Genomic DNA, 27,793 nt, shown 5'->3' on the forward strand with positions numbered 1-27,793 from the left:
TTTCATTTAGCTATATACACTTATACAGTCGAATGATGATAAACTTGAACTTGAACGCTGAGGAGATTGCTGTGGCCCTAACAGAGACTTCTAAGTCTTGATGGTCACAGTTGAATGGATGAAGGCAAAAGTGGTACCCTCATTCAAGAAGGGTAACAGGGATAAGCCAGTTAAACACAACCTTGTAGTAGTGGTAAGGAAAGCATAAGAAAAAAATCTGATCAATAGGGTAAATCTGCAATTGGAAAGGCTGGGATTAGTTTAAAATGGCCAGAAGTGTTTTGTTCGGAGGAGATCAAGTTTGAACATTTAAACAGGTAATAAAATATGCTAAAGAGGGCAGAGTGCTTGGTGTAGTCCATATCGCCCTCACTCAGTAAGTCCTTTTACAAGGTCCCACATAAAAGAACATACTGAAAGGCAAGCACTCATTTTTACTAATAGGTAACTGAGGGTTGTTTACCTGATTGCAAGCCTCTGATCAGTGGTGTCAAACAGGGATTTGTACTAGGAACCTTATTCTTTATTAAATGCATTAACAATTCCAATATGAATGCAATGGCTTAAAGATCCAAAAATCATCTCATTGGCGTGAACGTGGTGGGTGGAAGGATTTTCACCAGTACTGAAAGTACATTCACTTGAGTTTTAGGATAATTGGGAGGCAGATGAAGAAGCTTTGGCTCCCTGCCAAACGAATGAGCTTTTCCTCTAAGTCGTCTGAGTAGAGGTGGTTATAATGATGTATAATAGGAGAATGGCCTGATTGCTCAGAAAGGTTAAACTTCTCAGATTTGATCCGTAGCCACAAAACAAAGAAACCCATTAAAAAAGACCATCAAACACCCAACGTGCAGAGAAAAGAAAACAAACCAAGAAGACAATAAAAGTAAGTAAGTAGCATTCAGAACAAAAGTGAGCCCACAAACTTGAAGCCCACAGCAGCCGGAGCGTGCCGCAGCCCCTGTTCAGCACAGAGCCAAATAAACGTCACAAAGCAGCGAGCGGGACCGGCCCAACCCTTGCCTCTGGTCCCAACACCCTGCCTTTTCAATCTGGCATGACATTTAAATCATCCAAATATCAGACCCGGGCCCTGTTGCTTCGATATGCTCTAGGCCTGGACCCTGCTGCCACATTTCAGATGTTACCCACCCAACCGATCCAAACCGGCCCGGCGCTTAGATCAATCAAACCTCGGGTCTTCCCTTGCTCTGAGTTTTGGAGGACAGGCCTCAACTCTGTCTCACTTCCATTCACCCCAACTCCGCCCTGCCTCTGCTCGACTCAACTCTGCTTCCACCCCACTCGTTTCGACCCTCGACTCTGCTTCACCTCTGCTCTCCTCTCCATTGTTTGCAGTAATTGTTTACCAGAAAAGTGTTATTAATAAAGTATTTAGTTGCATTCTTTGTTCTGTTTGCTGTCAATAAAATTGCTTCACCAGCGCCATCTTAAACCAGAATTGCATGGTTTTGGATGATGTGGCCTAAGTTCTGATACACTGAGCTAGTACATGTTTTATACTACAACAGCGTCAATAATTTCTTACCGGTCTCCATGCTGAAACTGAAGGAGCTGCTGTTGGCCGCTGTACAACCATCCATCCAGTTACAGTTTCTGAAAGGCAGGAAATGCAAGCTGTGGTCTGAAAAAGTGGGATTGACTTTCAACAAGCCCATTTCATTGGTGAAATCCCGCAGCTTCTTTGCATGGTTTTCTGTGGTGCCATAGACATTGCTGGCATCAAGGTAAGGTGTCTGTGTATTAATCTGCTCACAAGTGTTCACTTTCTCAAAGGGTGAGAGGCATACAAAAGCTGAACGGGTGAATGGGATGCACGGCCCAGTGGCTGTGATACGTGGGTCATCGGGAGGTACCTGCCAATGAAAAACAGGGGGAATGATGATTGACCCGGACAGAAGGAGCACCTTAATGAATAGACGAGCTGGTTGATATCGGTGTGTCTCTGGAATATTACTGAGATAGATTTAAGACAATGAAGTGGTGCTAATCAGCAGGTCAGGCACATCCGTGGGAACAGAATCAGAGTTAACATTTCAGATCACAAGCCCAGCATCCGAACCTTGGACCCTGTTTCTCTTCCCACTGCTTCAGCCTAAAGCATTCCCAGCATTTTCTCTTTTTGTTTTAGATTTCTGGCATCTGTCATTCATTCTGATTTCGATACAAACCCAGTGGCCATTTAACAAGTTACACCTGCTCGTAAATGTAACTATCTAACCAGCCAATCATATCAGACACAAATCTGAACACACCGGCATTCATTTCCAATTCTTCTGCTTTGTGAGATCCTGAGGTGATCACCCTCTGAATATCGAATTACCTTTGGCGGTGTGTGATAGATCAATAGCACGGTCTTGTCCTGGGACAGTGAGTTCATTGGAACTCCAGAGATTTGTTTATGTTTGAGGGAGCAGCAGTGAAAGGAATGAATGTAGAGGGAAGGAGAATAGCCTGCAGAATCTTGTCAGATGCTGCTGGTTCAATGCCAACAAAACATTAAAAGAAGGGCATTATTACATACTCTAGATAAAGGACAACTTTTCACTTTAAGTACTGCTCTTAAGAACATTCTTTATCTTACATTGTTATTCATTCCTTCCATTGTCATTATCAAGAACTACTGAGGCAAATCATCATAGCATAACATAAACATGAGAAATTCTGCAGATGCCGGAAATCCAAAGCAACGCATACAAAATGCTGGAGGAACTCAGCAGGTCAGGCAGTAACAATGGAAATGAATAAGCGGTTGACATTTTGGGCCGAGACTCTTCATTGGTTTTAACAATGAAAGCACCAAGTGCTAGGGCTACCTAGAGAGGGGCCCTCTCCTCGTTACTGTGTTGTGGTTCATTAAATTTTGTTAAAATATTAGATGATAGTCTGAATCATTCCAAGTGACACTTTAACTCTTTGTAAGCACACAGCATGTGAGGGGTCTGTACCACTAGGTTTGTTAAACATTTGCTAGTAATGGCTGGACTTTTACACTCTAGTTTTGTTCAGCGTTTGCTTATAGTGGCTGGATTCTTCCTTGGCCTCAAACTACCAGTGGCATGAGAACAAAAGATCAAATAGTTTGTCTTTCTTTGTGTGTCTTGCTGTTCTTGGGGACTGAATCCCTACTTATTGATCACCTTTCACTCGGTTCTTGGGACTTCACCTAGAACAAGGACTCGCAATCGATTGGCGCCTAGGATGGACTCATGGTAATTTCATGAGTTAGAATTTGGAGATCCCCAAACAACAGCGACAATTACACCCCCGACAACAGCAACAATCAAGTGGAGACCAAGAATTGTGGGCCCTGAAATCTTTGAAGCTAATTACCACATTTCCTGGACACTCAAATTGTTTGTGTCTTTTGTGTCTGATCGACTCAGCCCATTACAGTCACCCAAAACAGCTTCATCACTAAGTCTTCTGACTTTTTCCAAACAATTTCACTGTGCATACATTTCTACTAACACTTTCAGTGTGGGAGTCTGGACTTAAATGTTTTGAATGCCCCAGATGATGTATACATTGCATTCTCATTCCCTGAAAAGAGCATGTTATGAGATTTCTATTTCAGAATAAATTGGAGTCTGACATATACTAGGAAAGAACACAAGCACTAGTTTAATTTTATCCATGAGAATGTGTGTCAGCTGCAAAATTTTTCACACAGAGGCAGATCTTCCACTGCCCTCTGCCTCTAAGCTTTTTTTAAGAAGTTCTGGAGCAGACAGAGGGGGCAGTGGTGCAAGGACACACATTTGCCTGACTCCTGAGCAATGTCCCACTGTTGCCTTGAGCTCTCAGTGTCGCAGTGGTTACTCCTCACACTGCTATCCTGGTGACATCCTGCGCAGCTCTAAAGTTAGAATGCTGAACAGCAGAGGGCACCTTGTACCATCAGCCTCAGATTAACCAAGGCAAAGCCACCACTCCCTGGGCTCTGTAATGCAGTTGAATTATTTTTTAATTGCTTGCAAATTTATAAAAATATTGCAGATTAGGTTGCATGCAAGGCAAAGCTCACGGTCAATATTTCAGTTAATGACTGACTAATAAGTATTTCTATGATAGTTAATACTTTGTACATAAAGTATTTCAAGGCATGTACTTCAAGGACAAATACACAAGCTCAGCAAGAATCGGTGTGCCAAATTGAATGCAAAAATTAATTGCTTAATTCCCAAGCTTCTGTAATGCACGTGCTGGGCTCGCTGTCTATGAGGGACGCAATGAAGCAGAGAAACCGGTTAGAATGGTTGTGCACAGGGCTTTAGACAATATTCCACCTGGCCACCTCCTGAGTGTCTGGGATCATGTGAGCAGGGAGGTCGAGAAACCCATCAATTATTGGAGGGGACAGTAAGATAAAGCAGAATTTAGCTGTAGTAGACACTGCAGAGATTTGAACTCAGGATCTCCTGTTTACTAGACAGGCACTTTAAGCAACTAAGCCACAGTGCCAGCTTAAGAAACTTTAAGGAATGGTTCCTTAAGGTTGTCTATGTAGCGAGGGGTGGTAGTAGGGATATGCTCCTTGTGGTGTGCATCTCAAATAGCCTCTGATAACTAAGACCAGCTCCTGGCCTTCATGTAACACACACAAAACGCTGGTGGAATGCAGCAGGTCAGGCAGCATCTGTGGCTTTAGCTACTAAGCCCAGAGGAACCATTTCTATTGACAGAAGAAGGGGCAAAAGTGGGTTATGCCTTAAAACCAGTCGCTTTGGGTAAATGGGGCTCGTCAGCCATGGTTGGCAGCTCACCTAGGAGAAGGAAAACTCTGATCCCAAACCTCTGCTGCCTTGACGCTATACTCACTCATGGGGAAGGCTTGGGGAAAATTTTCCTGAGGAAAAATCCAGGGCTGGAGACCCTAAAGCAGTGCTCTGTTGAGTTCAACACTGACTGGCACCTTCTGCAATGCCCCTGGTGCCAAAGTGTATCCAACTCTGCTGTTCCTTTGGACGTGTCAGCTGAGTGGAGAAGAGGATCTTGCTACATGGGGAACAGTTTGCCCTCCATATTGTACCACCTTGGCTTGACAGCTGGCAATGGTCGACCCCAACCAAAGAATGTACAATACTCATCTGCTGTGGAATTTGACTTGCACTGCACTCAGGAGTAGAACCCAACTTTGCCTTGCTGAATATGCAGTAGGTGTTAACTCCTGGTGTTGTTGTGGTGTTAAAATTCTCAGATTAAGTTTCTTTGCCAGCTGAAATTCTCACTTGTTCTCTCCCAACTGTCCCTTCCCTCTCCATCTGTCCATTATCCCTTCCTTATCGTGTCCCTCCCCACTTCCGTCTCTCCTCTCCCCACCCGGTTTTATTTGCCTATTTCTCTGCCATCCCCCAGTTCTATTTGCGTAAACACCATCCCCGCCCTATTTGCTTCCACCTATCTCCAAGAAGCCCGTGTCTCAAAACTCTCACTGCCCTCCACCTCCCATCTGTTCTCACCTCTCACCTACCAGTGCTGCCTCAGCCCTCTCCTCACTTCCATAGAGGGGATATCTACATTCTCAGTCCCGATACAGTGTCTTGACCCAAAGCGTCCACTGCCTCTCTATCTTCACAGATGCGGCTTCACCCACTAATTTTTTTCAGCGGTCTATATTTTTGTCTCAGATTCTAGCACCTGCTGCCTTCTGTCAACATTCCCATGCCTTCAACATAAAGAAGCAGCTGGAGGAGAAAACAAGAAAATAGTTATCAGAGATCAACGTGTGGCTTGCCTGAGGCTAGGCTTCAGATCCGCTCTCGGAGCTACCAGGATGTTTCCCAGAGTTTTTTCAGCATTGAGTATCATACCAAAGTATGGTTGATGGGGATAACAAGCCAGCATTATAAATTAGATGGTTTTTTTTTTAATGGTTGTCTGACGCATAAATCTTCTAAGTTCAAGGATCAAAGTAAAGTTATTATCAAAGTGCTTAATCGTCACTATATATGTCACTGAGATTAACTTTCTTGTGGGTATACTCAACAAATCTATAGAACCTTAACTATAACGTCAATGAATAACTGCCAATCTAGGGTTCCAAGTAGAGAGCAGAAGACGACAAACTGTGCAAATGCAAAAAGAAGAAACAATAATAAAAATAAATAAGCAATAAGTATTGAGAAGATGAGATGAAGAGTCCTTGAAAATGAGTGCATTGCTTGTGGGAACATTTCAATGATGGGGCAAGTGAAGTTATCCCCTTTTGATCAAGTGCCTCATGGTTGAGGGGTAGTAACTATTCCTGAACCTGACTGTTGCCAATACTTATTTGGTCATCATGCCATAGTTTCATTTTTGTAAGACTTCGGACAGATGACTGCAGCTAAGGCTGGAAATACATGTCTTACCAGTATTGGTACTAAATGAAATTCTACAGATCTCATATTGGCACACAGCCAGTTCAAGCAGAGTGAAGGCTGAAAAAGGATCTAGTGTTTTCCCAATATATCTGATGAAGAAACTCTTCTCAGCTTTCTGGCCGGGTACATGAATCGATTTTAACCTAAAATTATACCTTTACCCGCAGGAAGCCGGAAAAGAATTTATTTATTATAGTCAAGGCTGTCTAGAAATAAGAAAACAACTTTGTACCTTAATGGGGAAACAAGGAGGTTTCTTCACACAAGATGTTGCACAGTTGATTTCATTGAAGAAGGTCTGCTGACTGTTGGATGGTTGAGTGAAGCTTATTTCATGACTAATCCACTGACCCCACTGTGTAAAAAATTGACTTCTTCCAAAATCTGAAACAATACTTTTTATAGGTGCTTTCAGGATTTTGTTTGAAATATCTCTGACCTGAAGATGAATAAGGGTAATTAGTAATTAATTTTCAATATGCAGTATATTGATCCTCCTACTTAGTAGGCTGACACTGAGGGACACAGAGCAGTCTGGGCCGAGCAGGTCTCCACATGGAATGGCAAATTGCATCAGCTGCATTCTTCGACAAATGCCTGCAAATGTTAGCATATCATTGTTTTGGGAATTAACTTGTATTACACATTTTTAGTGTTTTCCTTTATTTTTAGTTTAATAGCTCTGTTCTTGTTCTTAATTACTTCCCAGTTTCTCCAACATATAAGACCAAATAGGAACAGAACTTGGCCATTTGGCTCATTGATCCTGCTCTGCCATTTCATCATGGCTCATCCATTTCCCTCTCAGCCCCTATCTCCTGCCTTCTCTCTGGATTCCTTCATGCCTGACTAATCAATCTCTGCCTTAAATATACCCAATGATGTGGCCTCCTCAGCCATCTGTAGCAACATATTCACCACTCAACACACACAAAATGCTGGTGGAATTCAGCAGGCCAGGCAGCATCTATAGGAAGAAGCACAGTCAACATTTTGGGCTGAGACGCTTTGACAGGGCTAACTGAAGGAAGAGATAGTAAGGGATTTGAAAGTGGGAGGGGGAGGGGGAGATCCAAAATAATAGGAGAAGACAGGAGTGGGAGGGGTGAAGCTAAGAGCTGGAAATGTAATTGGCAAAAGGGATACACAGCTGGAGAAGGGAAAGGATAATGGGACGGGAGACCGAGGGAGAAAGAAAGGGGGAGGGGAGCACCAGAGGGAGATGGAGAGCAGGGAAGGAGTGATTGTGAGAGGGAGAGGGGGAGGGGGGGAGAGAGAGAGAGAGAGAGAGAGAGAGAGAGAGAGAGAGAGAGAGAGAGAGAGAGAGAGAGAGAGAGAGAGAGAGAGAGAGAGAGAGAGAGAGAGAGAGAGAAAAGAGAGAAAGAAAAGAAGAAAAAAAAAGAATAAATAAATAGATAGTCAGGCAAATAATAAATGAATGAATGAATGAATGAATAAATAAGGGATGGGGTAAGAGGGGAGGGGGGCATTAACAGAAGTTAGAGAAATCAATGTTCATCCCATCAGGTTGGAGGCTACCCAGACGGAATATAAGGTGTTGTTCCTTCAACCTGAATGTGACCTCATCTTGACAGTAGAGGAGGCCATGGATAGACATATCAGAATGGGAATGGGACGTGGAATTAAAACGTGTGGCCACTGGGAGATCCCGCTTTCTCTGGCAGACAGAGCATAGGTGTTCAGCAAAATGGTCTCCTAGTCTGCGTTGGGTCTCACCAATATATAAAAGGCCGTACCGGGAGCACCGGACGCAGTATACCACACCAGCTGACTCACAGGTGAAGTGTCGCCTCACCTGGAAGGACTGTCTGGGGCCCTGAATTGTGGTGAGGGAGGAAGTGTAAGGGCAGGTGTAGCACTTGTTCCGCCTACAAGGGTAAGTGCCAGGAGGGAGATCAGTGGGAAGGAATGAGGGGGACGAATGGACAAGGGAGTCTCGCAGGGAGTGATCCCTGCGGAAAGCAGAAAGAGGGGAGGAGGGAAAGATGTGCTTGGTGGTGAGATCCTGTTGGAGGTGGCGAAAGTTACAGAGTTGTGTTGGACCTGGAGGCTGATGGGGTGGTAGGTGAGGACAAGGGGAACCCTATCCCTAGTGGGTTGGAGGGAGGATGGGGTGAGGTCAGATGTGTGGGAAATGGGAGAGATACGTTTGAGAGCAGAGTTGATGGTGGAGGAAGGGAAGCCCCTTTCTTTAAAAAAAGAAGACATCTCCTTTGTCCTGGAATGAAAAGCCTCATCCTGAAAGCAGATGCAGCAGAGATGGAGGAATTGTGAGAAGGGGATGGCATTTTTGCAAGAGACAGGGTGGGAAGAGGAATAGTCCAGGTAGCTGTGAGAGTCCGTAGGCTTATAGTAGATATCAGTAGATAAGCCGTCTCCAGTATCTCTTGTCAGTGGGGAGGACACCTGTAGAGGGAAAAGCCAGTGGAATTGTGATCCATATGCCCCTATCCCCCTCAATGTATGCTCATGGTGGATCCATCACACATATACTTCTGCCTTTAATTTGCATAAAGTTCCCATTTTTACACTCAGTGGCCACACTATTAAGTCCCCCCTGTACCTAGCAGAGTGGCCAAAGAGTGTGTGTTTGTGGTCTTCAGCTTTTGTAGCCCATCCACTTCAAGGTTTGATGTGTTGTGCATTCGGAGATGCTCTTCTGCACACCGCTGTCATAATGCAAAGTTACTTGAGTTATTGTTACCTTCCTATCAGCTTAAACCATTCTGGCCATTATCCCCGACCTCTTTTTTGAACAAGGTGGTTTTGCCCACAGAACTTCTACTCAATGGATGTTTTTGATTTCTCCCAGTTGTTCTCTGTAAACTCGACAGACCAGTTGTGTGTGAAAATCCCAGGAGATCAGCAGATTCTGAGATACCACCCTGCTTGGCACCAACAATCATTCCATGGTCCAAGTCATTTGGATCCCATTTCTTCCCCCAATCTGACATTTGGTCTAAACAACAACTGAACGTCTTGGCAACGTCTGCATGCTTTTAGCATTAAGTTGCTGCCACATGATTGTCTGATTAGATACTTGCATTGAAGAGCAGGTGTACCTAAAATGGTGGCCACTGTTTGTATGTTATGCTTCTTGACAAATCCTCACCTTTTTTTTGTTTGTGAAGCTGCTGGAACATTGTTCTTCTGTTTGGTCTAGTCACTGCTGAAATTTGCATTATGCTGCTCTGAATTTTACATGTTTTTCTTTAAATTTCTTTGACCAAGGTTCAAATGTAAACTTCCCATGGAGACCCGTCATGTTCAAAGTTCAATGGAAATTTATGATCAAGTACATACATGTCACCATATACTATTCTGAAATTCATTTTCCTTTGGGCATTCACAGTAGATATAAAGCAACACAAAAGAATCAATGAAAGATGCGCATGACAAAAATAGACAAATGGGCATAGTGAAAAAGACAACAAACTGTGCAAATACAATCAATCAATAAACAAGCAAGCTGTAAATATTGAGAACATGACTTTAGAGTCCTCAAGAGTAAATCCATAGACTACACCTACTTAAACACCTCCCCGGGTTCCAACAGGGTTCTTTTCCTATGAATTGTCTGCACACAAGCAGTGAGCACATTGGAAATGTGGCTGTGATCCAGGCTCCTGCACAGTAGCAGAAGATGCCTGCAGCCATGCTTATCCATCCTGCTGCTCTCCCAAACACTTGTTGGAGGTTTACAAGCCGGGGAGGACCTTTACATCTTTTTGCCATTGGTGCTGTTACAACGTCCCCTCCTCTCCTCACAGTGGTGTAATTACTGATCACACCACAATCAGTTTATAGATACAAAGGGCTTGGGAAATCAGAGGTGTGATGTCTGAGCCCACGTGACCTCTGGAGGCCGAGGGTCCAGAGGCAGCCTGCCCTGGAGTTGAAGGGTTGTCTATGTGTGTGAGTAGTTGGGTGGGTGGATGCACGTAAGGGTTTTGCTGTTGTTGTTTTGTTGCTGTTTGCGTTGTTCTGCTGAACATTGTGAGCATGCTATGTCGGTGCCAGAATGTGTGACAAAACTTATAGGCTGTCCCCAGCGCATCCTTTGGTTGTGTTGGTTGTTAATGCATACGATCACTATATGTTTCAATGATCATGTGAGGAATAAATGAATCTGACTCTAGTGGTGACTAAATTATTTATAGATCTGAATAAACAGTTTTACATGAGGATAAATCACCACTTGAAATTGATCTTAAAAAATAATCACAGTTAAGGATAATTGCAGATTACTGTTCACAGCACGGCAGTGTAGTGGTTCGCACAATGTTTTACAGTACAGGAGACTGGGGTTCAATTCCTGCCACTGCCTGTAAGAAGTTTGCACGTTCTCCCTGTGACCATGTGGGTTTCCTCCGGGTGCTCCGGTTTCCTCCCACAGTCCAAAGACGTACTAGTTGGTAGGTTAATTGGTCATTGTAAGTTGTCCCAAGATTCGGCTAGGATTAAATCAGGGATTTCTGGGCAGCGCAGCTCAAAAGGCAAGAAGGGCCTATTCCAGGCTGTATCTCAGTAAACAAATAAATTAAATAAAAACGATTACTTTCCTTTTACAGACACAATCAGATCTTTGACTTTGCAGCTGCAGTGGCACTAACCTGAAGCTAGCTGCCTGCTGCTATGTCATTTGAACAATGATTTAGAATCCTCTTTGTAGCTATGGCCTTCTGCAGAGAGCAAGCAAAATTGTGGGAATGAAATATCTGGACTTAGTTTGACAAGTGATTGAAAAGCCCAGCTTCAGGTGCACAGGTATTATGATTGGAGTTCCACAACAGTCCCTCCGTTGCTGCATAAATTAAATTCTATGTGAAACCTACAATCATAATTGATCACTGACTGAGAATTTTGATTTTAAAATGATGCCTTTTTATATTTAGCTTAGTTTTTGACATAAATTGTACCAAATGAGAATAGATTGATTCAGAAATTATTGAGCTATCTATTCTAATTGAATCAAATTTTCTCGATGGAAACATTTTCATTAAATGTTGTTATAAAGCAATCTGAAATTAAGAGGAGTTCAGAAGTGACATCTGCTCAATTGCCAGCTGTGATGTTTTGTACATTTGCATATTAATAATTTAGCATTGCAGGCAACATCCAAAGCAACCCAGACAGAAATATCCACCATCCCTCACCATCTTGTTTGTACTCATAAACTGTTTACATTCTGTTGCCAAAAGCTATTGTTTTTCAGGTCACGTGTACCACAAGACTGTGTGCTTAGCCCCCTGCAGGATAAGCATATAGGAGGGAGATTGAAAAGCGGTTTGAGTGGTGCTGCAGCAACAGCCTCCCACTCAACATCAGCAAAACCAAAGAGATAATTATGGATTATAGGAGGAAGAAGCCGGAGATCCATGGGACAGTCCTTAGTCAGGGATCAGAGGTAGAGAGGGATTAAAAGCCTTAGTGTTATGGTATCAGAGGATTTGTCCTGAGACCAACATGTTAGTGCCATCATCAGAATCAGAATCAGGTCTATCACCACCAGCATGCGTCATGAAATTTGGTAGCAGCGGCAGGTCAATGCAATGCATAATACAGAAGAAAATAAATAAATAAACAAACAAATAAATAAATAAACAAACAAACAAACAAACAAACAAACAAACAAATAAATAAATAAATAAATAGATGGATAAATAAATAAATAAATAAATAAATAAATAAATAACAGCATATGCATAGTGAATAGATTAAAATTTGTGCAAAAGCAGAAATAATATTTATAAAAAAGTGAGGTAGTGTTCAAGGGTTTAATGTCCACTTCAGAATCAGATGGCAGAGGGGAAGAAGCTGTTCCTGAATCACTGAGTGTGTGCCTTCAGGCTTCTGTACCCCCCACCTGATGGTAACAGTGAGAAAGGGGCATGCCCTGGGTGCTGGAGGTCCTTAATAATGGATGCTACCTTTCTAAGACACTGCTCTCTGAAGATGTCCTGGGTACTTTGTAGGCTAGTGCCCATGATGGATCCGACTAAATTTACAACCTTCTGCAGCTTCTTACAGTTCTGTGCAGTAGCCCCCGCTCCCACACCAGACAGTGATGCAGCCTGTCAGAATGCTCTGCACGGTACAACTGTAGAAGTTTTTGAGTGTTTCTGTTAGCATACCAAATCTCTTCAAACTCCTAATGAAGTATAATTGCTGTCTTGCCTTTCTTATGGCTGCATCGATATGTTGGGACCAGGTAGGACCTTAGAGACCTTGACACACAGGAACTTGAAACTGTTCACTCTCTCCACTTCTGATCCCTCCATGAGGATTGGTACGTGTTCCTTCATTTTACCCTTTCTGAATGTCCACAATCATAAACAAGGCATGATTTATTACAATACATGCTCTAAGTATTACTTGTTTTTATTTGCAGTTTATCTTCTTGTGTCCATTGGTTGCTTGTCAGTCTTTATTTGTATACAATTTCTTGTAAATTCAATTATATTCTTTATTTTCCTGTAAATACCTAAAATAAAATGAATCTCAATGAAGTATATGGCAACACATATGTACTTAGATAATAAACTTTACATTGAACTTTGAGGACTGTTTGGTCAATACCAGCCAACATACCCAGGTGCTTGGTCTCTTTCCCTTAGCAAGTTGGATATTAATAGGATTAGATTGCACTGGCTTCAAATCCCTTTTCTCCTTTAGATCAACAGTTCACGGAATTTAAAGTCTAAACAACGTCATTCAAATTGGTCTTTCTTTCTCCACTTTCACCCTCACTGATTCCAGCAAAGTGTCCCCTACGTCCTCAAACAACTTTCTGACGGAAATAAGTCATTACCTGAGGTACAATCATCTTCTCTAATACAATTGATTAAGTGCTATCTGATTGATAGAATGGCTACTATATTTACCAGAGGCAGAGGGAATCCATTGTAACATTTCCCATCTGTCCAGCCTTTTGGAAGGGAAAATCCATCCTCATATTCAGCTGGGAGCCAGCGAATATAAGGCATGTTGGATGCTCCCAGATGGGGAATCTTCCTGGAAGGGAATAAAAGGAAAATATAAACATTGCCTCCAGTTTCTATATTTGTCAACATATAAATGTAAAATTAAAATGGAAAATAGCTGCATGTCGCATAAAATTAGGCAGGGAGTATGTTACTGGGAGTTCTTAACCACTGCATTTTTTTCTCCTGCTGTACATACAGTATAATCAAATAGGAAATAACATCCCCAGGGAAATGACAAATTTGCATATTTATGTACCAACAGAAAATATTGAGCATGAATCTGAAATTACTGTCTGTATTTGCTTAAAGTACCCAGTACTGACATGAAAAATATGTCTGGAAATGTTTGCATTCTTTCAGAATATGCATGTGCTTTGGTTACATCTAAAAATTGAACACATCCTCCCCAATGCATCAGGATCAGAATCGGTTTAATATCAATGACACAATGTCAATAAGTTTGTTGTTTTGCAGCAGCAGTACATTGCAATACATAGCAATAAAAACTATAAATTACAATAAGAAATACATATACTGTATATATATATAATATAAATAGTGCAAAACAAATAATAATATATTGAAAAAAAAGTGAGGTAGTGTTCATGGGTTCAATGTCCATTTAGGAGGCAGAGAGGAAGAAGCTGTTCCTAAATCACTGAGTGTGTGCCTTCAGACTTCTGTACCTCCTTCCTGATGGTTACAATGAGAAGAGCGCATGCCCTGCATGATGGGGGTCCTTAATAATGGATGTCGCCTTTCTGATGCATCACTCCTTGGGACTATAGAGGCTAGTACCCATGATGGAGCTGACTAATTTTATGATTTTCTGTAGCTTCTTTTGGTCCTGTGCAGTAGTTCCCTCTCCTCCCCATACCAGATAGTGATGCCGTCTGTCAGAATGCTCTCGAGGGTATGTCTATAGAAGTTTTCAAGTGTTTTAGTTAACAAACCAAATTTCTTCAACCTCCTAATAAGTTTATATGGCCGCTGACTTTCCTTCTCCATAGCTGTATCAATATGGTTGAGACCAGGTTAGATTCTAAGAGAACTTGACACTTAGGAAATTGAAATTGCTCACTCTCTCCACTTGTAATCCTTCTATGAGGAATGGTTGGTGTTCCCTCATCTTACCCTTTCTGAAGTCCTCAATCAGCTCTTTCTTCTCACTGACATTGAGTGCAAGGTTGTTGCTGTGACACCATTCCACTGGCTGGTATACCTCGCTCCTGCATGCCCTCTCATCTCCATCTGAGATTCGACCAACAATGGTTGTACAATTAGGAAATTTATAAATGCTATTTCAGCTCTTCCTAGCCACCCAGTCATGGGTATAGAGAGAGTAGAACAGTGGGCTAAGCACACACCCTTGAGGTGCACCCGAGTTGCTTGTCAGTGAGGAGGAGATAATATCACAAATCCGCACAGTCAAGGATCAAATTGTAGAGGAAGGTACAGAGGCCCAATTTCTGTAACATATTGATCAAGATTGTGGGAATGATGATGTTAAACGCTGAGCTGTAGTCAATGAACTGCATCCTGTTTGTACTGTCCAGGTGATCTAAGACCATGTGAAGAGCCATTGAGATTGCACCTGATGTTGACCTATTGTGGCGATAGGCAAATTGCAATGGGTCCAGGTCCTTGCTGAGGCAGGAGTTCATTCTAGCCATGACTAACCTTTCCAAGCATTTCATCAGCATAGATGTGAGTACTACTGGGCGATAATCATTGAAGCAGCTAACACTACTCTTCTTAGGAACTGGTATAATTGTATTTTTGAAGCAGGTGGGAACTTCTGAACACAGCAGTGAGAGGTTGAAAATGTCCTTAAATACTCCCGCCAGTTGGTTGGAACAAGTTTTCAGAGCCTTACCAGATTCTCCTCTGGGGCCTGCCAGCTTGCAAGAGTTCACCCTCCTTAAAGACAGCCTGACATCAGCCTCCGAGACAGACATCATAAGGTCACCAAGTGCAGTGTGTTGTTTCCTCTGACACTACAAGTGATTCATTGATGGTAATTATTTAGTGATTTTTTTTCAGGCTGGCCTGGTTAAAATCCCCCAAAATGATGATGAAGGCGTTAGGGTGCGCTATTTTGTGCATGTCGATTCCATTGCTCAGATCATCCAGAACCTGTCTGACATTAACTTGAGGTGGAATGTATACCGCTACCAACATGCTCACAGAGATCTCATGCGGCGGGTAACACAGACGGCACTTAATTGCAAGATATTCCAGATCTGGTGAACAGAACTGGGACATCACCGATACATTTGTGCACCAAGGGGAGTTGATCATGAGGCGTACACCTTCACCTCTGCTTTTGTGTGAGTCGAAAGTGGATTATGTTATTAAAGGATTATGAAAAGTCTATTTCAGTTGTCCATTTTATGTACTGCCCACATATTTGTCTTTTTCATATAAGTAGCGGTATTCCTTATTTTTAAGATATAATTTACACTGATCAATAGTTGAATGAAACTTGTGCTAAAGTTACCTGTTGTTGCACATGGAATTGATGGCTCTGTATCGGTTGGACCAACAGTCATTCTTACAGACAACCGTTGAACACTTTATGGTATTTGACATATTGTCCAGGTCACTTTGACTTGAATAATCTATGGAATAAGTTCTGATAAGTGGAAGCATCTGGAAACACAAATGTTTTTCTAGACCAATAATAGGTTTATATTGATGCTGCTGGGCATATCTAGTGAATTAGACAGAGTTATTACATTTCCCAAAGTGTACAGTCACAGTCTGGTTCTGGAACAGGCAGGATAAACAAAGGAGAGTCAGTAGATGTTGTTTACTTGGATTTTCAAAAGGCTTTTGATAAGGTGCTACACGTGAGGCTGCTAAACAAGAAAAGAGCCCATGGTATGACAGGAAAAATACTGGAGTGGACAGAAAATGAGCTGGCAGGCACGAGGTAAAAAGTGGGAAAAAGGGGGTCTTTATACATCAGTGATCTGGATGAGGTAATTGATGCCTCTGTTCCTAAGTTTGTGGACAATACAAGGATAGGTGGAGGTGTAAGTAAACAGGGAGTCTACAGAAGATCTTGGACAGATTGGGAGAATGGGCAAAGAAGTGGCAGGTGGAATATAGTGTAGGGAAGTGCATGATCATGCACTTTGGTAGAAAGAATAAAGACATAGTCTATTTTCTAATCAGGAAGCAAATTCAGAAATCAGAGGTGCAAAGGGACTTAGGAGTCCAAGTGCAGGTTTCCATAAAGGATACCTTGCAGGTTGAGTTAGTAGTAAGGAAGACAAATACAATGTTAGCATTCATTTCAAGAGGACTAGAATATGAAAGTAAGGATGTAAAGCTAAGGCTTTATAAGGCACTGGTCAGACTGCACTTGGAATATGATGAACAGTTTTGGCATCTTATTGAAGCAAGGATGTGCTGGCATTGGAGAAGGTCCAGAGCAGGTTCTTGAAAATGATCCTGAGAATGAAAGGGTTAACTTACGAAGAGCATTTGATAGATCCTGGCCTCTAATTGCTGGAGTTTAGAAAAATCAGGAGGGACCTCATTGAAACCTATTGCATATTGAAAGGCATAGATAGAGTGAACATGTAGAGGATGTTTCCTATGGTGGGGGGACTTAGGACCAGAGGATACGACTCAGAATAGAAGTACGTCATTTAGAATGAAATGAGGAGAAATTTCTTTAACCAGAGCTGATGAATCTGTGGAGTTTATTGCTATGAATGGCTGTGGAAGCAAAATCATTGGTTATTTCTAAAGCAGAAGTTGATAGGTTCTTGTTTAGTAAGGGTGGTAATGGTTATGGGGAGAAGACAGGAGAAGGGTTAAGGAGATAATAAATTAGCAATGATAGAATGGTGGAGTAGACTCAGGAGGCCAAATGGCCTAATTCTATTCCTATGTCTTATGGAAATTATAAATATTATTTTACTGCTTGTGCATCTTAGCACTGGTGAATGTACTTAAAATTTTAACTGACATTGATGGCTTTCATCCTGAAATATATCCTTTGCTGAGATCATTTACAATATTTTGAAATTTGTTCTGAGATTTAAGCATCCAATCTACATAATCCAAATTATTTCTTCATTTAATCCTCATTCTATCACTTTTTTTCAAAGCCTAATATATAGATTTTGAACCAGGACAACAATTTTAAATACAAAAATTTAAAATTAGCCGAGAAAGGAAAGGTTTTCCTGGCTCCATTGGACAGGTAGTTCAGAAGTAACTAGGAATAAATTTTAGAAAATAGGAATACCTGCTTTTCAAGAAGTTTCATCAAAGCATAGTACAGGTGTGTCCAAACTCTTTGAGACATGTGCTGCTTGATTTGTACACAGTGGTCCTGGGAGTGCAACAGTCCTCACAGTGTGGGACACCACTGAAAACCAGGCAGATTGTGGTGAGTCTCTTCTGATGCATTGAAATTGTATAGGTTAGTAGTGAGGGTGAGAAAGATGGGGTAAATGACTGAAAGGAATATACCTCCTGCACCATGTGGGAGGTCCTGGATCTGTCCAGTGATCCAGACAAATATATCCGCAGGTAGCGACTCCAGCTGAGATCCACGTTTTGATCTGAAGTTACTTGGATGAAGTCACATGAGTTGAGAGTTAGGGGGCAAAAGTTTAGGTGTAACATGAGGGGGAACTTCTTTACTCAGAGAGTGGTAGCTGTGTGGAATGAGCTTCCAGTAGAAGTGGTAGAGGCAGGTTCAATATTGTTATTTTTAAAAAATTGGATAGGTATATGGACAGGAAAGGAATGGAGGGTTATGGGCTGAGAGCAGGCCAGTGGGACTAGGTGAGAGTAAGTGTTCGGCACAGACTAGAAGGGCCGAGATGGCCTGTTTCCGTGCTGTAATTGTTATTTGGTTATATGGGTACTCTGTGAGGCTGTGGACATCATGCATTGAATGTTTAGGGAAGCTGTCACATCACTATTTAAGCATGAGCAGGCAGTGAGAGTATGGATGACCGTCAGACAGACCGAGAGCAGCAGGTCAGTAGTGCTGGAATTATCTGTATCAATCTCATACTGAAAGCAGGATGACTCCTTGGAGGAGCCAGGTCTGATCCAGGATCATGCCAATGCAGGTGGCACAATTCCATAGTTTTGGGGGAGGAGAGAGACATCAATAGTCATTGGGGGCTCAATAGTTAAGGGGACAGGTGTGTGTTTTTTTTCAGCTGTAGATGTAATCCCATGTTGTTGCTTGCCTGCTGCTGGGGTTGAGAATGTTGATGAATGATTACAGATCATTTTGATAGGAAGGTGGGAACTGCTCCATATTCACATCAGCAATTATTTACCTTATTGTAGCCATGAGCTTCCTGTCTACCTGCACTGTACTTTATCTGTCCTGTAACACTTTAGTCTGCTTTCTGTTACTTATGTACCTTGTTCTGCCTCTGTTGTAACTAATTGATCTCTGGATAGCATGCATGTTAAGTTTTCCACTGTACTTCAGTACATGTGACATTAATAATAAACACATTTACCAAGTTACAAAAACAGGTAAAAATGGGAATGAAGTCCTGCAGGCAGAGTTTAAAAATCTGAGAAAAAAACATTTTAAAAAACTGCACTTCAGGACTACTCCGTGTGTTAATATGGACAGAAAAACAGGGTTGAGCTGGTCCCATTGGAAAATGGATATCTCCTTTTCTTTCCCATCCTGATGAGCGGTCTCAACCCCAAACATTCACTGTCTAATTCCCTCCATAGATGCTGCAGCATTTTGTGTGCTACCCTGGATTTCCAGTATCTGCCGGCTATCTTGTGTCTCCATTATTACAGACATGTGGCGACAAAGATGAGTCAGCTATTGAGAGTTAGGCGGAAAAAGCATAACGGTGTACGATGGCAAGGAATGATTATAGTGTGATGGATCACAGAGTAGAATTAGATCAATCTGGGTCAAGCAAAATGTAGCAAAGGTCAGAAATCACTGGTAGGTATTATTTATAGGCCTCCAAATAGTATCTATAGTCTCCAAATAGTGCACAGTATATATCAGGAGATTAGAGGTGCATATAACAGGGGTAATACGTTATTTCAACCTTCATATAGACTAGTAAATCAAGTTTAATGGAATAATGTGGAAGATAAATTCATGCAATGTATTCGAGACATTTCAAAATCAATATTTGAGGTTTGAACTAGAGTTGCAGGGGGATGGGAACCAAAGTGCAAGAACAGATAGTGGAGAGGTGATGTTAAGACCTCAAAGTCAGGAATCAAAAGGTTGAGCCCGGTGCAACTAATGTTCTGAGCTGCATATATTTCAATGTAAGAAGCATTGTAGTAAGGGCAGATGAGCTCATAGTATGGATCAACACATAGAATTAAGATATTTTAGCCATTAGTGAGACTTAGTTGCAGGAGGGGCAGAACTGGGAGCTCATTGTTCCAGGGTTACCTTGCGGAGAGAGCAGAATGGATTAAAGAAGGAGGAGTGGCAGTATTAGTCAGGGAAATCGTCATGGCAATACTCCATCAGGAAAGACGGGAAAACTGAACTAGTGAGGTGTTATGGATGGAACTGAGAAATAAAAAAAGGTATGACAATGTTAGTGGGGCTATATTACAGACCATCTAACAGTCCTAGCGACTTAGAGAAATAAATTTGTAAAGCGGTCTCAGACTGTTGCACAAAACATAAGGTTGTTATAGAAGGTGATTTTAACTTTCCACAAACTGGCTGGCACTCCCATACTGTCAAAGGATTAGATAGGATAGAGTTAGTCAAATGTGTTTAAGGAAGTTTCCTTAATCCGTACATAGAAATCCCAACAAGAGAGTATGCAATACTAGATCATATATTAGGGAATGAAACCAGGCAGGTGACTGAAATATCTGTAGAGGACCACTTTACATCTAGCAATCATAATGCCATTAATTTCAAAGTAAATATGCTAAAAGATAGGTCTGCTCTGGGGTGGGGGGGGGGTTGTTGAGATTCTAATTTGGAGTAAGACCAATTTTGATGGTGTCAGAAAGGATCTGGCAAGTGCAGAATGAGACAGGCTGTTTCCCAGCAAAGTAAGTGGGAGGCTTTAAAAAGTAAAATTTTGAGAGCACAAAGCTTGTGTGCACCTGTCAGAATAAAAGGGAAGTATAACAGGTTTAGGGAACCTTGGTTTTCAAGAGATATTGAAGTCCTGAGTAAGACAAAAAGGAGGTGCATAGCAGGGATAGGCAGGGAGGAACAAATAAGGTACTTGTAGAACATAAGAACTGCAAGAGAACACCTAAGAAAGAAATCAGGAGAGCTAAAAGAAGCCATGAGGTTGTCCTAGCAGACAAGGTGAAGGAGAGTCCCAAGGGATTATACAGACATGTACGGAGCTGAAGGAATGCAAAGGCCAAAACTAGTCCTCTGGAAGATCAGAATTGTAATCTATTCATGGAGCCAAAAGAGATAGGGAGATCTTAAATGAATTTTTTGCATCTGCATTTACTGAGGAGATGGCCATAGAATCTATTGTAGTTAGGCAAAGTGGCTGCGAGGTCATAGACCCCATACAGATTACAGAGGAGGAGGTGTTTGCTGTCTTGATGCAAATTAGAGTGGATAAATCTCCAGGGCCTGACAAGGTGCTCCCTCAGACCCTATGGGAGGCAAGTGAAGAAATTACAGGGGCCCTAGCAGAGTTCATCCTTCATGACAAGTGAGGTCCGGGGGCATTAGAGGATGGTTAATGGTGTTCTGCTCTTTAAGAAAGTCTCTAATAAAAATTAGGAAGTTATAAGCTGGTGAGCCTGGCATCAGTGCTGGAAAAGTTATTGGAAGGTATTCTAAGGGATTGATTTGGATAGACGGGAATTGATAAGGATACCTTTGTCTTGGTCACGACTAACCAATCTTATAGAGATTTTTGAGCAAGTTACCAGGAAGGTTAATGAAGGCAAGGCAATGGATGTTATCTACCTGGACTTTAGCAAGGCCCTTGACAAGGTGTCATGTGGGAGGTTGGTTAGGAAGGTTCAGTCACTTGGTATTCAAGATGAGGTAGTAAATTGGATTAGACATCGGTTTTGTGGGGAAAAAGCAGAGTTGTAGTCGATGGTTGCCTCTCTGACTGGAGGCCTGTGACTACTAGAGTGCCACAAGGATTGGTGTTGGGTCCATTGTTGTTTGTCATCTATAATAATGAACTACAAGATAATGTGGTTAACTGGATCAACAAATTTGCAGATGACACCAAGATGGGGGTGGGGGGGTGTAGTGGACAGTGAAGAAGACAATCAGAGCTTGCAGCAGGATCTGGACCAGCTGGAAAATAGGGTGAAAAATGGCAGATGGAATTTAATGCAGACGAGTACAAGGTATTGCACTTTGGTAGGACCAACAAATGAATGGTAGGGCACTGAGAAGTGCGGTAGAATAAAGAGATCTGTGAATGCGGGTACATAATTCATTGAAAGTGGTGACACAGATAGATAAGGTCATAAAGAAAGCCTTCATAATTCAAAGTATTGAGTGCAGGGAATGTGATGTTACGTTAAGGTTGTATAAGGCTTAATTTGGAGTATTGTGTCCATTTTTTGTCACCTACCTACAAGAAAGAAGTAAATAAGGTTGAAGGAGTACAGAGAAAATTTACAAGGATGTTGCCAGGACTGGAGGACCTGAGTTACAAGGAAAGATCGAATAGGTTAGGACTTCATTCCTTGGAACATAGAAGATCGCAGATAGATTTGATAGAGGTATACAAAATTGTAAGAATTATAGATAGGGTAAATGCAAGCAGGCTTTTCCACTGAGGTTGGGTGGGACTACAACTCGAGGTCATGAGTTAAGGGTGAAAGGTGAAAAGTTTAAGGGGAACATGAGGAAAAACTTCTTTATTCAGAGAGTGGTGAAAATGTGGAATGAACAGCCAGTGCAAGTAGTGCATGCAAGCTCGATTTCAATGTTTAAGAGAAGTTTGGATAGGTACATGATAGTAGGGGTGTGGATGGCTGTGGTCCAGGTGCGGGTTGATGGCACTAGGCAACTTAAATGGTTCGGCTAGATTGGATAGACCAAAGGGCCTGTTTCTATGCTGTACCTTTCTATGGCTCTATGACTCTATTAATAAGTAGAGTGAAGGCTATTTTAGATCTTGTTTTGTGAAATGAGAAATGGTTGATTGATAGTATTGTCAACAAGCAGAGCACCCATAACATGATAGAAGTTTACAATCCGTTTGAAAGTGATATATTTCCAATCTGCATATAGGGCCATAAATCTAATTGATGGGAACTATGAAGGAATATGTGGAGGGGCCAATAGGATCACCCGGGTCTCCCTCCTCACCCCATTGAGTGCTGTATACAAAGGCCCTGCAGCACTGATGTGGACCCCTACCACCCATCCCACAATCTTTGACCCATTACCATTAGAAAGGAGGTATAGGAGTATCAGGACTAGGCCTGCCAGACTGGTAAGCAGCTTCCTCCCTCTGGCCGTGAGTCTAATGAATACCCTGCCACCACTGAAATCTCATCACTAGGATTCTGAGCTCTTTACTGTCTACATGCACTTTGAATTATATTTTTTTTGTTTTATGCACTGTGCCTGATATGTATTTTGTGGGTGCATTGTGGGCCGGAGGGACATTGTTTCATTTGCTTGTAGATATGTAGTCAGATGAAAATAAACTTGAAATTGAACTTGAACTTCAGAGACAAGTGCTGGCATATATTTAAAAAAAGGTTTTGGTGCTGATACAAAAAGAATGGCATTTTTAAATGGTGAGAAACTGGGCACTGTTGAAATTAAATAGTACCTGGTTGTGCTTGTTAGTTACGGAAGGTCAATATGTAGGTGAAATAATTCATTAAAAGGGCAAATTATATCTTAGCTTTTATAACGTGAGAATTCAAACACCAGAATAGGTAAGTCTTATTGCATTGTACATAATCACAGTGAGTACACATTTGCAGTATTGTGTATATTTTTAATATCCTTTTCCAAGAAATGACATACTTGCATTTCCACAGATGGTGGGTTTTCATATGTTAAATTGAGAGGACTGGGATTGTATTTTGTAGGGTTTAGAGGAACTTGAGGAGATCTCATCAAAGTTTATGAAGTTCTTAAAAAGATCGATGGGCCAGATGCATTGAGAATACTTCTCCAGACTGAGGAGTGGACACTGATTGAAAATATGAATATAAGAAATTTGGCAGATGCCGGAAATCTAGAGTATGACAGGCAACATGCTAAGGGAACTCACCAGGTTAGAGAACATCTATGGAGAGGAATAAACAGTCGATGTTTTAGGCTGAGACCCTTCATCAGGACTGTTGAATGGTCTCAGCCTGAAATATCAATTGTTCATTCCTCTCCATGATGCTGCATGATTTGCTGAGTTCATCGAAAATCAGAAGTAGGCCATATTGAGGAAACATTTCTTCACTGAGAAGATGTTGAATCTTTGACATTCTCTACCCTGGGTGCCTATGGAGGCTTAGTCATTATGTTGATTGCAAGCGCAGATTGACAGATTTCTGTTCTTTGAGGAAATCAAAGGGTAAAACTGGAAAATGATGTTTATATAAAAGAACAACAATGCTGATGAACAGCATAACAGGCTTGAGAGGATGGATGACCTCCTATTTTTTATGTGCCTGAAGCATTTTTAAACTGACCTGTTATATTGATTGTCCATTTCTCCTCCACATGAAGCTCGTGTGTCAGCGAAGATCTGCTCATTGCTGCCAGCTGCTTGAAGAAAGCCAGGTCAGGTAAAGATGCCAGGGATGTGTTATTACCATTTCTTCTGCCACTAACACAGGAAAGAACAACAATCTGATGGGTTTTATGACAGACACAAATTAATCTGAAAAAAATAGTGATTTGTGATGACACATAAGAAATAAGAACAGGAGGCCATAAGCCCATTGAGCCTGCTCCACCATTCAATCAGATCATGGCTGCTCTGGCCATGGACTCATCTCCACCTACCTGCCTTTTCCCCATAACCCTTAATTCCTCTACTATGCAAAAATCTATCCAACCTTGTCTTAAATATATTTACTGAGGTAGCCTCCACTCTTCATTGGGCAGAGAATTCCACAGATTCACCACTCTCTGGGAAAAGCAGTTCTTCCTCATCTCCATCCTAAATCTACTCTCTTGAATCTTGAGGCTATGTCCCCAGTTCTAGCCTCACCTACCAGAAAAACAACTTTCCTGCCTCTATCTATCCCTTTCATAATTGTATATGTTTCTATAAGATCTCCTCTCATTTTTTTGAACTTCCAGGCAGTACAGTCCCAGGCAACTCAATCTCTCATCATAGTCTAACTCCCTCATCTATAGAATCAACCTGGTGAACCTCTTCTGCACCGTCTCCAAAGTCAGTATATCCTTCCTCAAGTAAGGAGACCAGAACTGCTCACAGTACTCCAGGTGTGGCCTCACAAGTACCCTGCACAGTTGCAGCATAACCTCCCTGCTCTTAAATTCAATTCCTCTAGCAATGCAGGCCAACATTCCATTTGCTGCATTGAGAGCTTGCTACACCTGCAAACCAACCTTTTGTGATTCATGCACAAGCACTCCCAAGTCCCTCTGCACAGCAGCATGCTGCAATCTTTCACCATTTAAATAATAATCTGCTCTTTCGGTTTTTCTTCCAAAGTGGATGACCTCACATTTACCAACATTGTACTCATCTGCCAGCCCTTGCCCATTCACTTAACCTATCTATATCTCTCTGCACATTCTCCGTATCTTCTGCACAAATTGCTTTTCCACTCAATTTAGTACCATCAGCAAACTTAGATACACTACACTTGGTCTCCTCTCCCAGATCGTTAATGTATATCGTGAACAGTTGCGGGCCCAGCTCAGACCCCTGTGGCACACCACCCACCACTGATTGCCACCCAGAGTAACACCCATGTATCCCAACTCTCTGCTTTCTATTAGTTAACCAATCCTCTGTCTGCAGCTAATACATCATCCGCAACTCTATGCATCCTTATTTTATGGATAAGTCTTTCATGTAGCACCTTATCAAACGCCTTTTGGAAATCCAAGTAAATAACATCCATCTGTTCCTCTCTATCCACTGCACTCATTATATCCTCAAAGAATTCAAGTAAGTTTGTCAAACCGGACCTGTCTTTGCTGAATCCATGCTGCATCTGTCTGATGGATCCATTTCTTTCCAGATGCTTTGCTATTTCTTCTTTAATGATAACTTCAAGCATTTTCCCAACTAATGGTAGCTTCAAGACTCATACATTTTGAACATATGTTTCTACAAGATTATTATGATGAATGAATGAATGAATTATCAGAATGAACTATATAGTTTTGCAGCAATCTGAATATACAAATTATATAAAGTTCAATAATGTGGTATGTTTGGGACTTTCGTAGTTCTGAAGAGCCAGAATTTCTGGACGATTGGTAGGTCTTTGGTCTCTCCCCACTTTTTACTGATAGGTACGTTGACAAGTTGAGGCCAAGCTCCTATGGATATCTATAGAAGCTCCACAGCTCACTTGTTGCACGTTTTCGTTAATGTCCACCATTCAGGGTGTTAGACTTTCAACCCATGATGTGTGGACAAGTTTCTGTCAACTATATTATTGCCTTTTGATGCTCTGTACACTGAGAATTTCAAACTCTCTGAGACTTCACAATAATATGAAGTTTCTTAAATGGTATACCAACACCTACAAAAGTAGGCGGTCAGCAAAGTAGCTTTCAGACAAAAGAACGTCAATGTGGGCCATTGCGGAAATTACTGCTGAAGAGGTTCAGGTCTATTCAAAAATGATTTAATTCAAAGTTTGATTGCATTATTTCTGATGTACAGAGAGGTACATGCACAAACCTGGAACTACTGATTGGATTTTGTGGAATATAAATCTAATCTTATTTGTCAGATTATAAATATTATTATCTGACAATTATTTTTTAAAATCCTATTTACAGATGAGTAGTGAACACTTTGGAAAAGTGCAGATTTCAGGGCTATCTCATTAATGGTCAATAAATAAAAATAAATCTGCTGAGAGAAATCACGGGGGACTTTATTTGAAGTTTCATGTTTTTCAGGTCTTTTACAAAACATGCAAAGCACCTTAAGCCTTATAACTTTAATAAATGTGCCCAAGGCTTCCAGATAAGTTTCACGTAATTAATCCAGTGGAGAATGAAAGTGCCTAGATGGATGAAACTGATGAAGCAAATGAACCAGGAAATGGTACTTTTCTTGCAAGTAAGAGTAGATTAAAGAAAGGAAAGCACATTGAATTATACTTTAATAACCTTAACGATTCATTTGCAAAGCTGAAGATGGGTATGGTTTGGTTCAGGTAATTAACTGTTTACTTGCAGATGAATCAGCATAAAACTATCATCAGTAATTCTAAATCTAAACTGGTTCCATCATCAAGTTACTGAAAGCACATATATTGTTGATTAGCCTGTAGAAGGGTATTGTTTTCAAAGTTATTACTCACCTTCGTCTTGTATCTTTGAGCACTTCATCCAATTGTTCAGCAGTTTCCTGTGCAGCATTTTGCTTGATCAGATTGCTCTGAACATCGTCAGAATCTGCATATGGAAGTGGGGCACTTACTAAAGTCATGTAAAGTCCCCGACAAGCTTGATTATTCATTTCATTGGATCATCTAGAGAACCTGTCTACATCCTTAATACAAGGCGTGTTGCAGGATAGTAACTTGGCTGCGTAGGATTGTTCAGATCATTTAACTGATAGCAACTGAACATTCAGACAGAAGTAGATTTTTATCTGGGGGGCGGTAAGGAATAAGACACTTCTGATGCATTGTGGAGAGGGGTTTAAATTTGCATGTTCTTGATGGGCAGGGCTAATTCTTGCTGTATGACCATTCCTGACGTTTTATATATAGATCCATGTATGAGTGAGGGCTCTGTGGCCTTACATTACTGCCATGAACGCACCAACAATGTTGGCAAAGGTTATAAATACAGCCAACTGCATCCCTCTGTTAATCTTCAGCTCTCTCATGTTGTCCATTCTTTTAAAAAAAGAATAACACCTCACGTAGCTTCTTAAACCCCCATTAACTGCAGGATCCTGATACTTGAGGTGTGTAGTAAAAGCAGAAGTTTTTGGAAACAATCATTGGGGGTCATCTGGAGAGAAAATTTTAAGTTTTTGACCTATTGTCATGATCTGTTAATAGTTTCCTGCATTTTCTATTTTTATTTCAGATTTCCTGGAATTAATTCCCTCATGATGACTCTACCATTGCTCTGCTCCACATACATTTGTTTTGTAACACCCTGGTTCACGTTTTTACTGCTATGCTATAGATATTTCATTTTCGCAGTTCTGTAAGAGCAGGTTCTAAGTCCCAGTTATCGTAGGTTCAGCATGTTCTCGGGAATAA

General features: G+C 41.4%; 1 protein-coding gene and 1 non-coding gene across 4 annotated transcripts in view; both read right to left on the reverse strand.

The window, feature by feature from the left end:
* Window positions 1-27,793, reverse strand: part of LOC140731789 (myeloperoxidase-like) — an 85,525-nt gene that overhangs the window by 32,192 nt on the left and 25,540 nt on the right. For 2 of the 3 annotated variants that reach the window (XM_073053592.1, XM_073053593.1), the window contains 6 exons: window positions 26,876-26,969; window positions 24,044-24,180; window positions 15,897-16,017; window positions 13,295-13,424; window positions 6,622-6,828; window positions 1,553-1,880 (listed from right to left, as the gene is read on the reverse strand). In XM_073053592.1, the coding sequence (XP_072909693.1) occupies window positions 1,553-1,880; window positions 6,622-6,828; window positions 13,295-13,424; window positions 15,897-16,017; window positions 24,044-24,180; window positions 26,876-26,969 (1,017 nt within the window). Of the gene's footprint in view, window positions 1-1,552; window positions 1,881-6,621; window positions 6,829-13,294; window positions 13,425-15,896; window positions 16,018-24,043; window positions 24,181-26,875; window positions 26,970-27,793 lie in introns of those variants that run through there. The other variant, XM_073053594.1, reaches the window with a different exon arrangement.
* Window positions 4,415-4,488, reverse strand: trnat-agu (transfer RNA threonine (anticodon AGU)). The gene has a single exon. It is a non-coding gene; the product is annotated as a tRNA-Thr (tRNA).

The sequence above is a fragment of the Hemitrygon akajei genome, chromosome 8 (assembly GCF_048418815.1).
Source record: "Hemitrygon akajei chromosome 8, sHemAka1.3, whole genome shotgun sequence".
NCBI lineage: Eukaryota > Metazoa > Chordata > Chondrichthyes > Myliobatiformes > Dasyatidae > Hemitrygon > Hemitrygon akajei.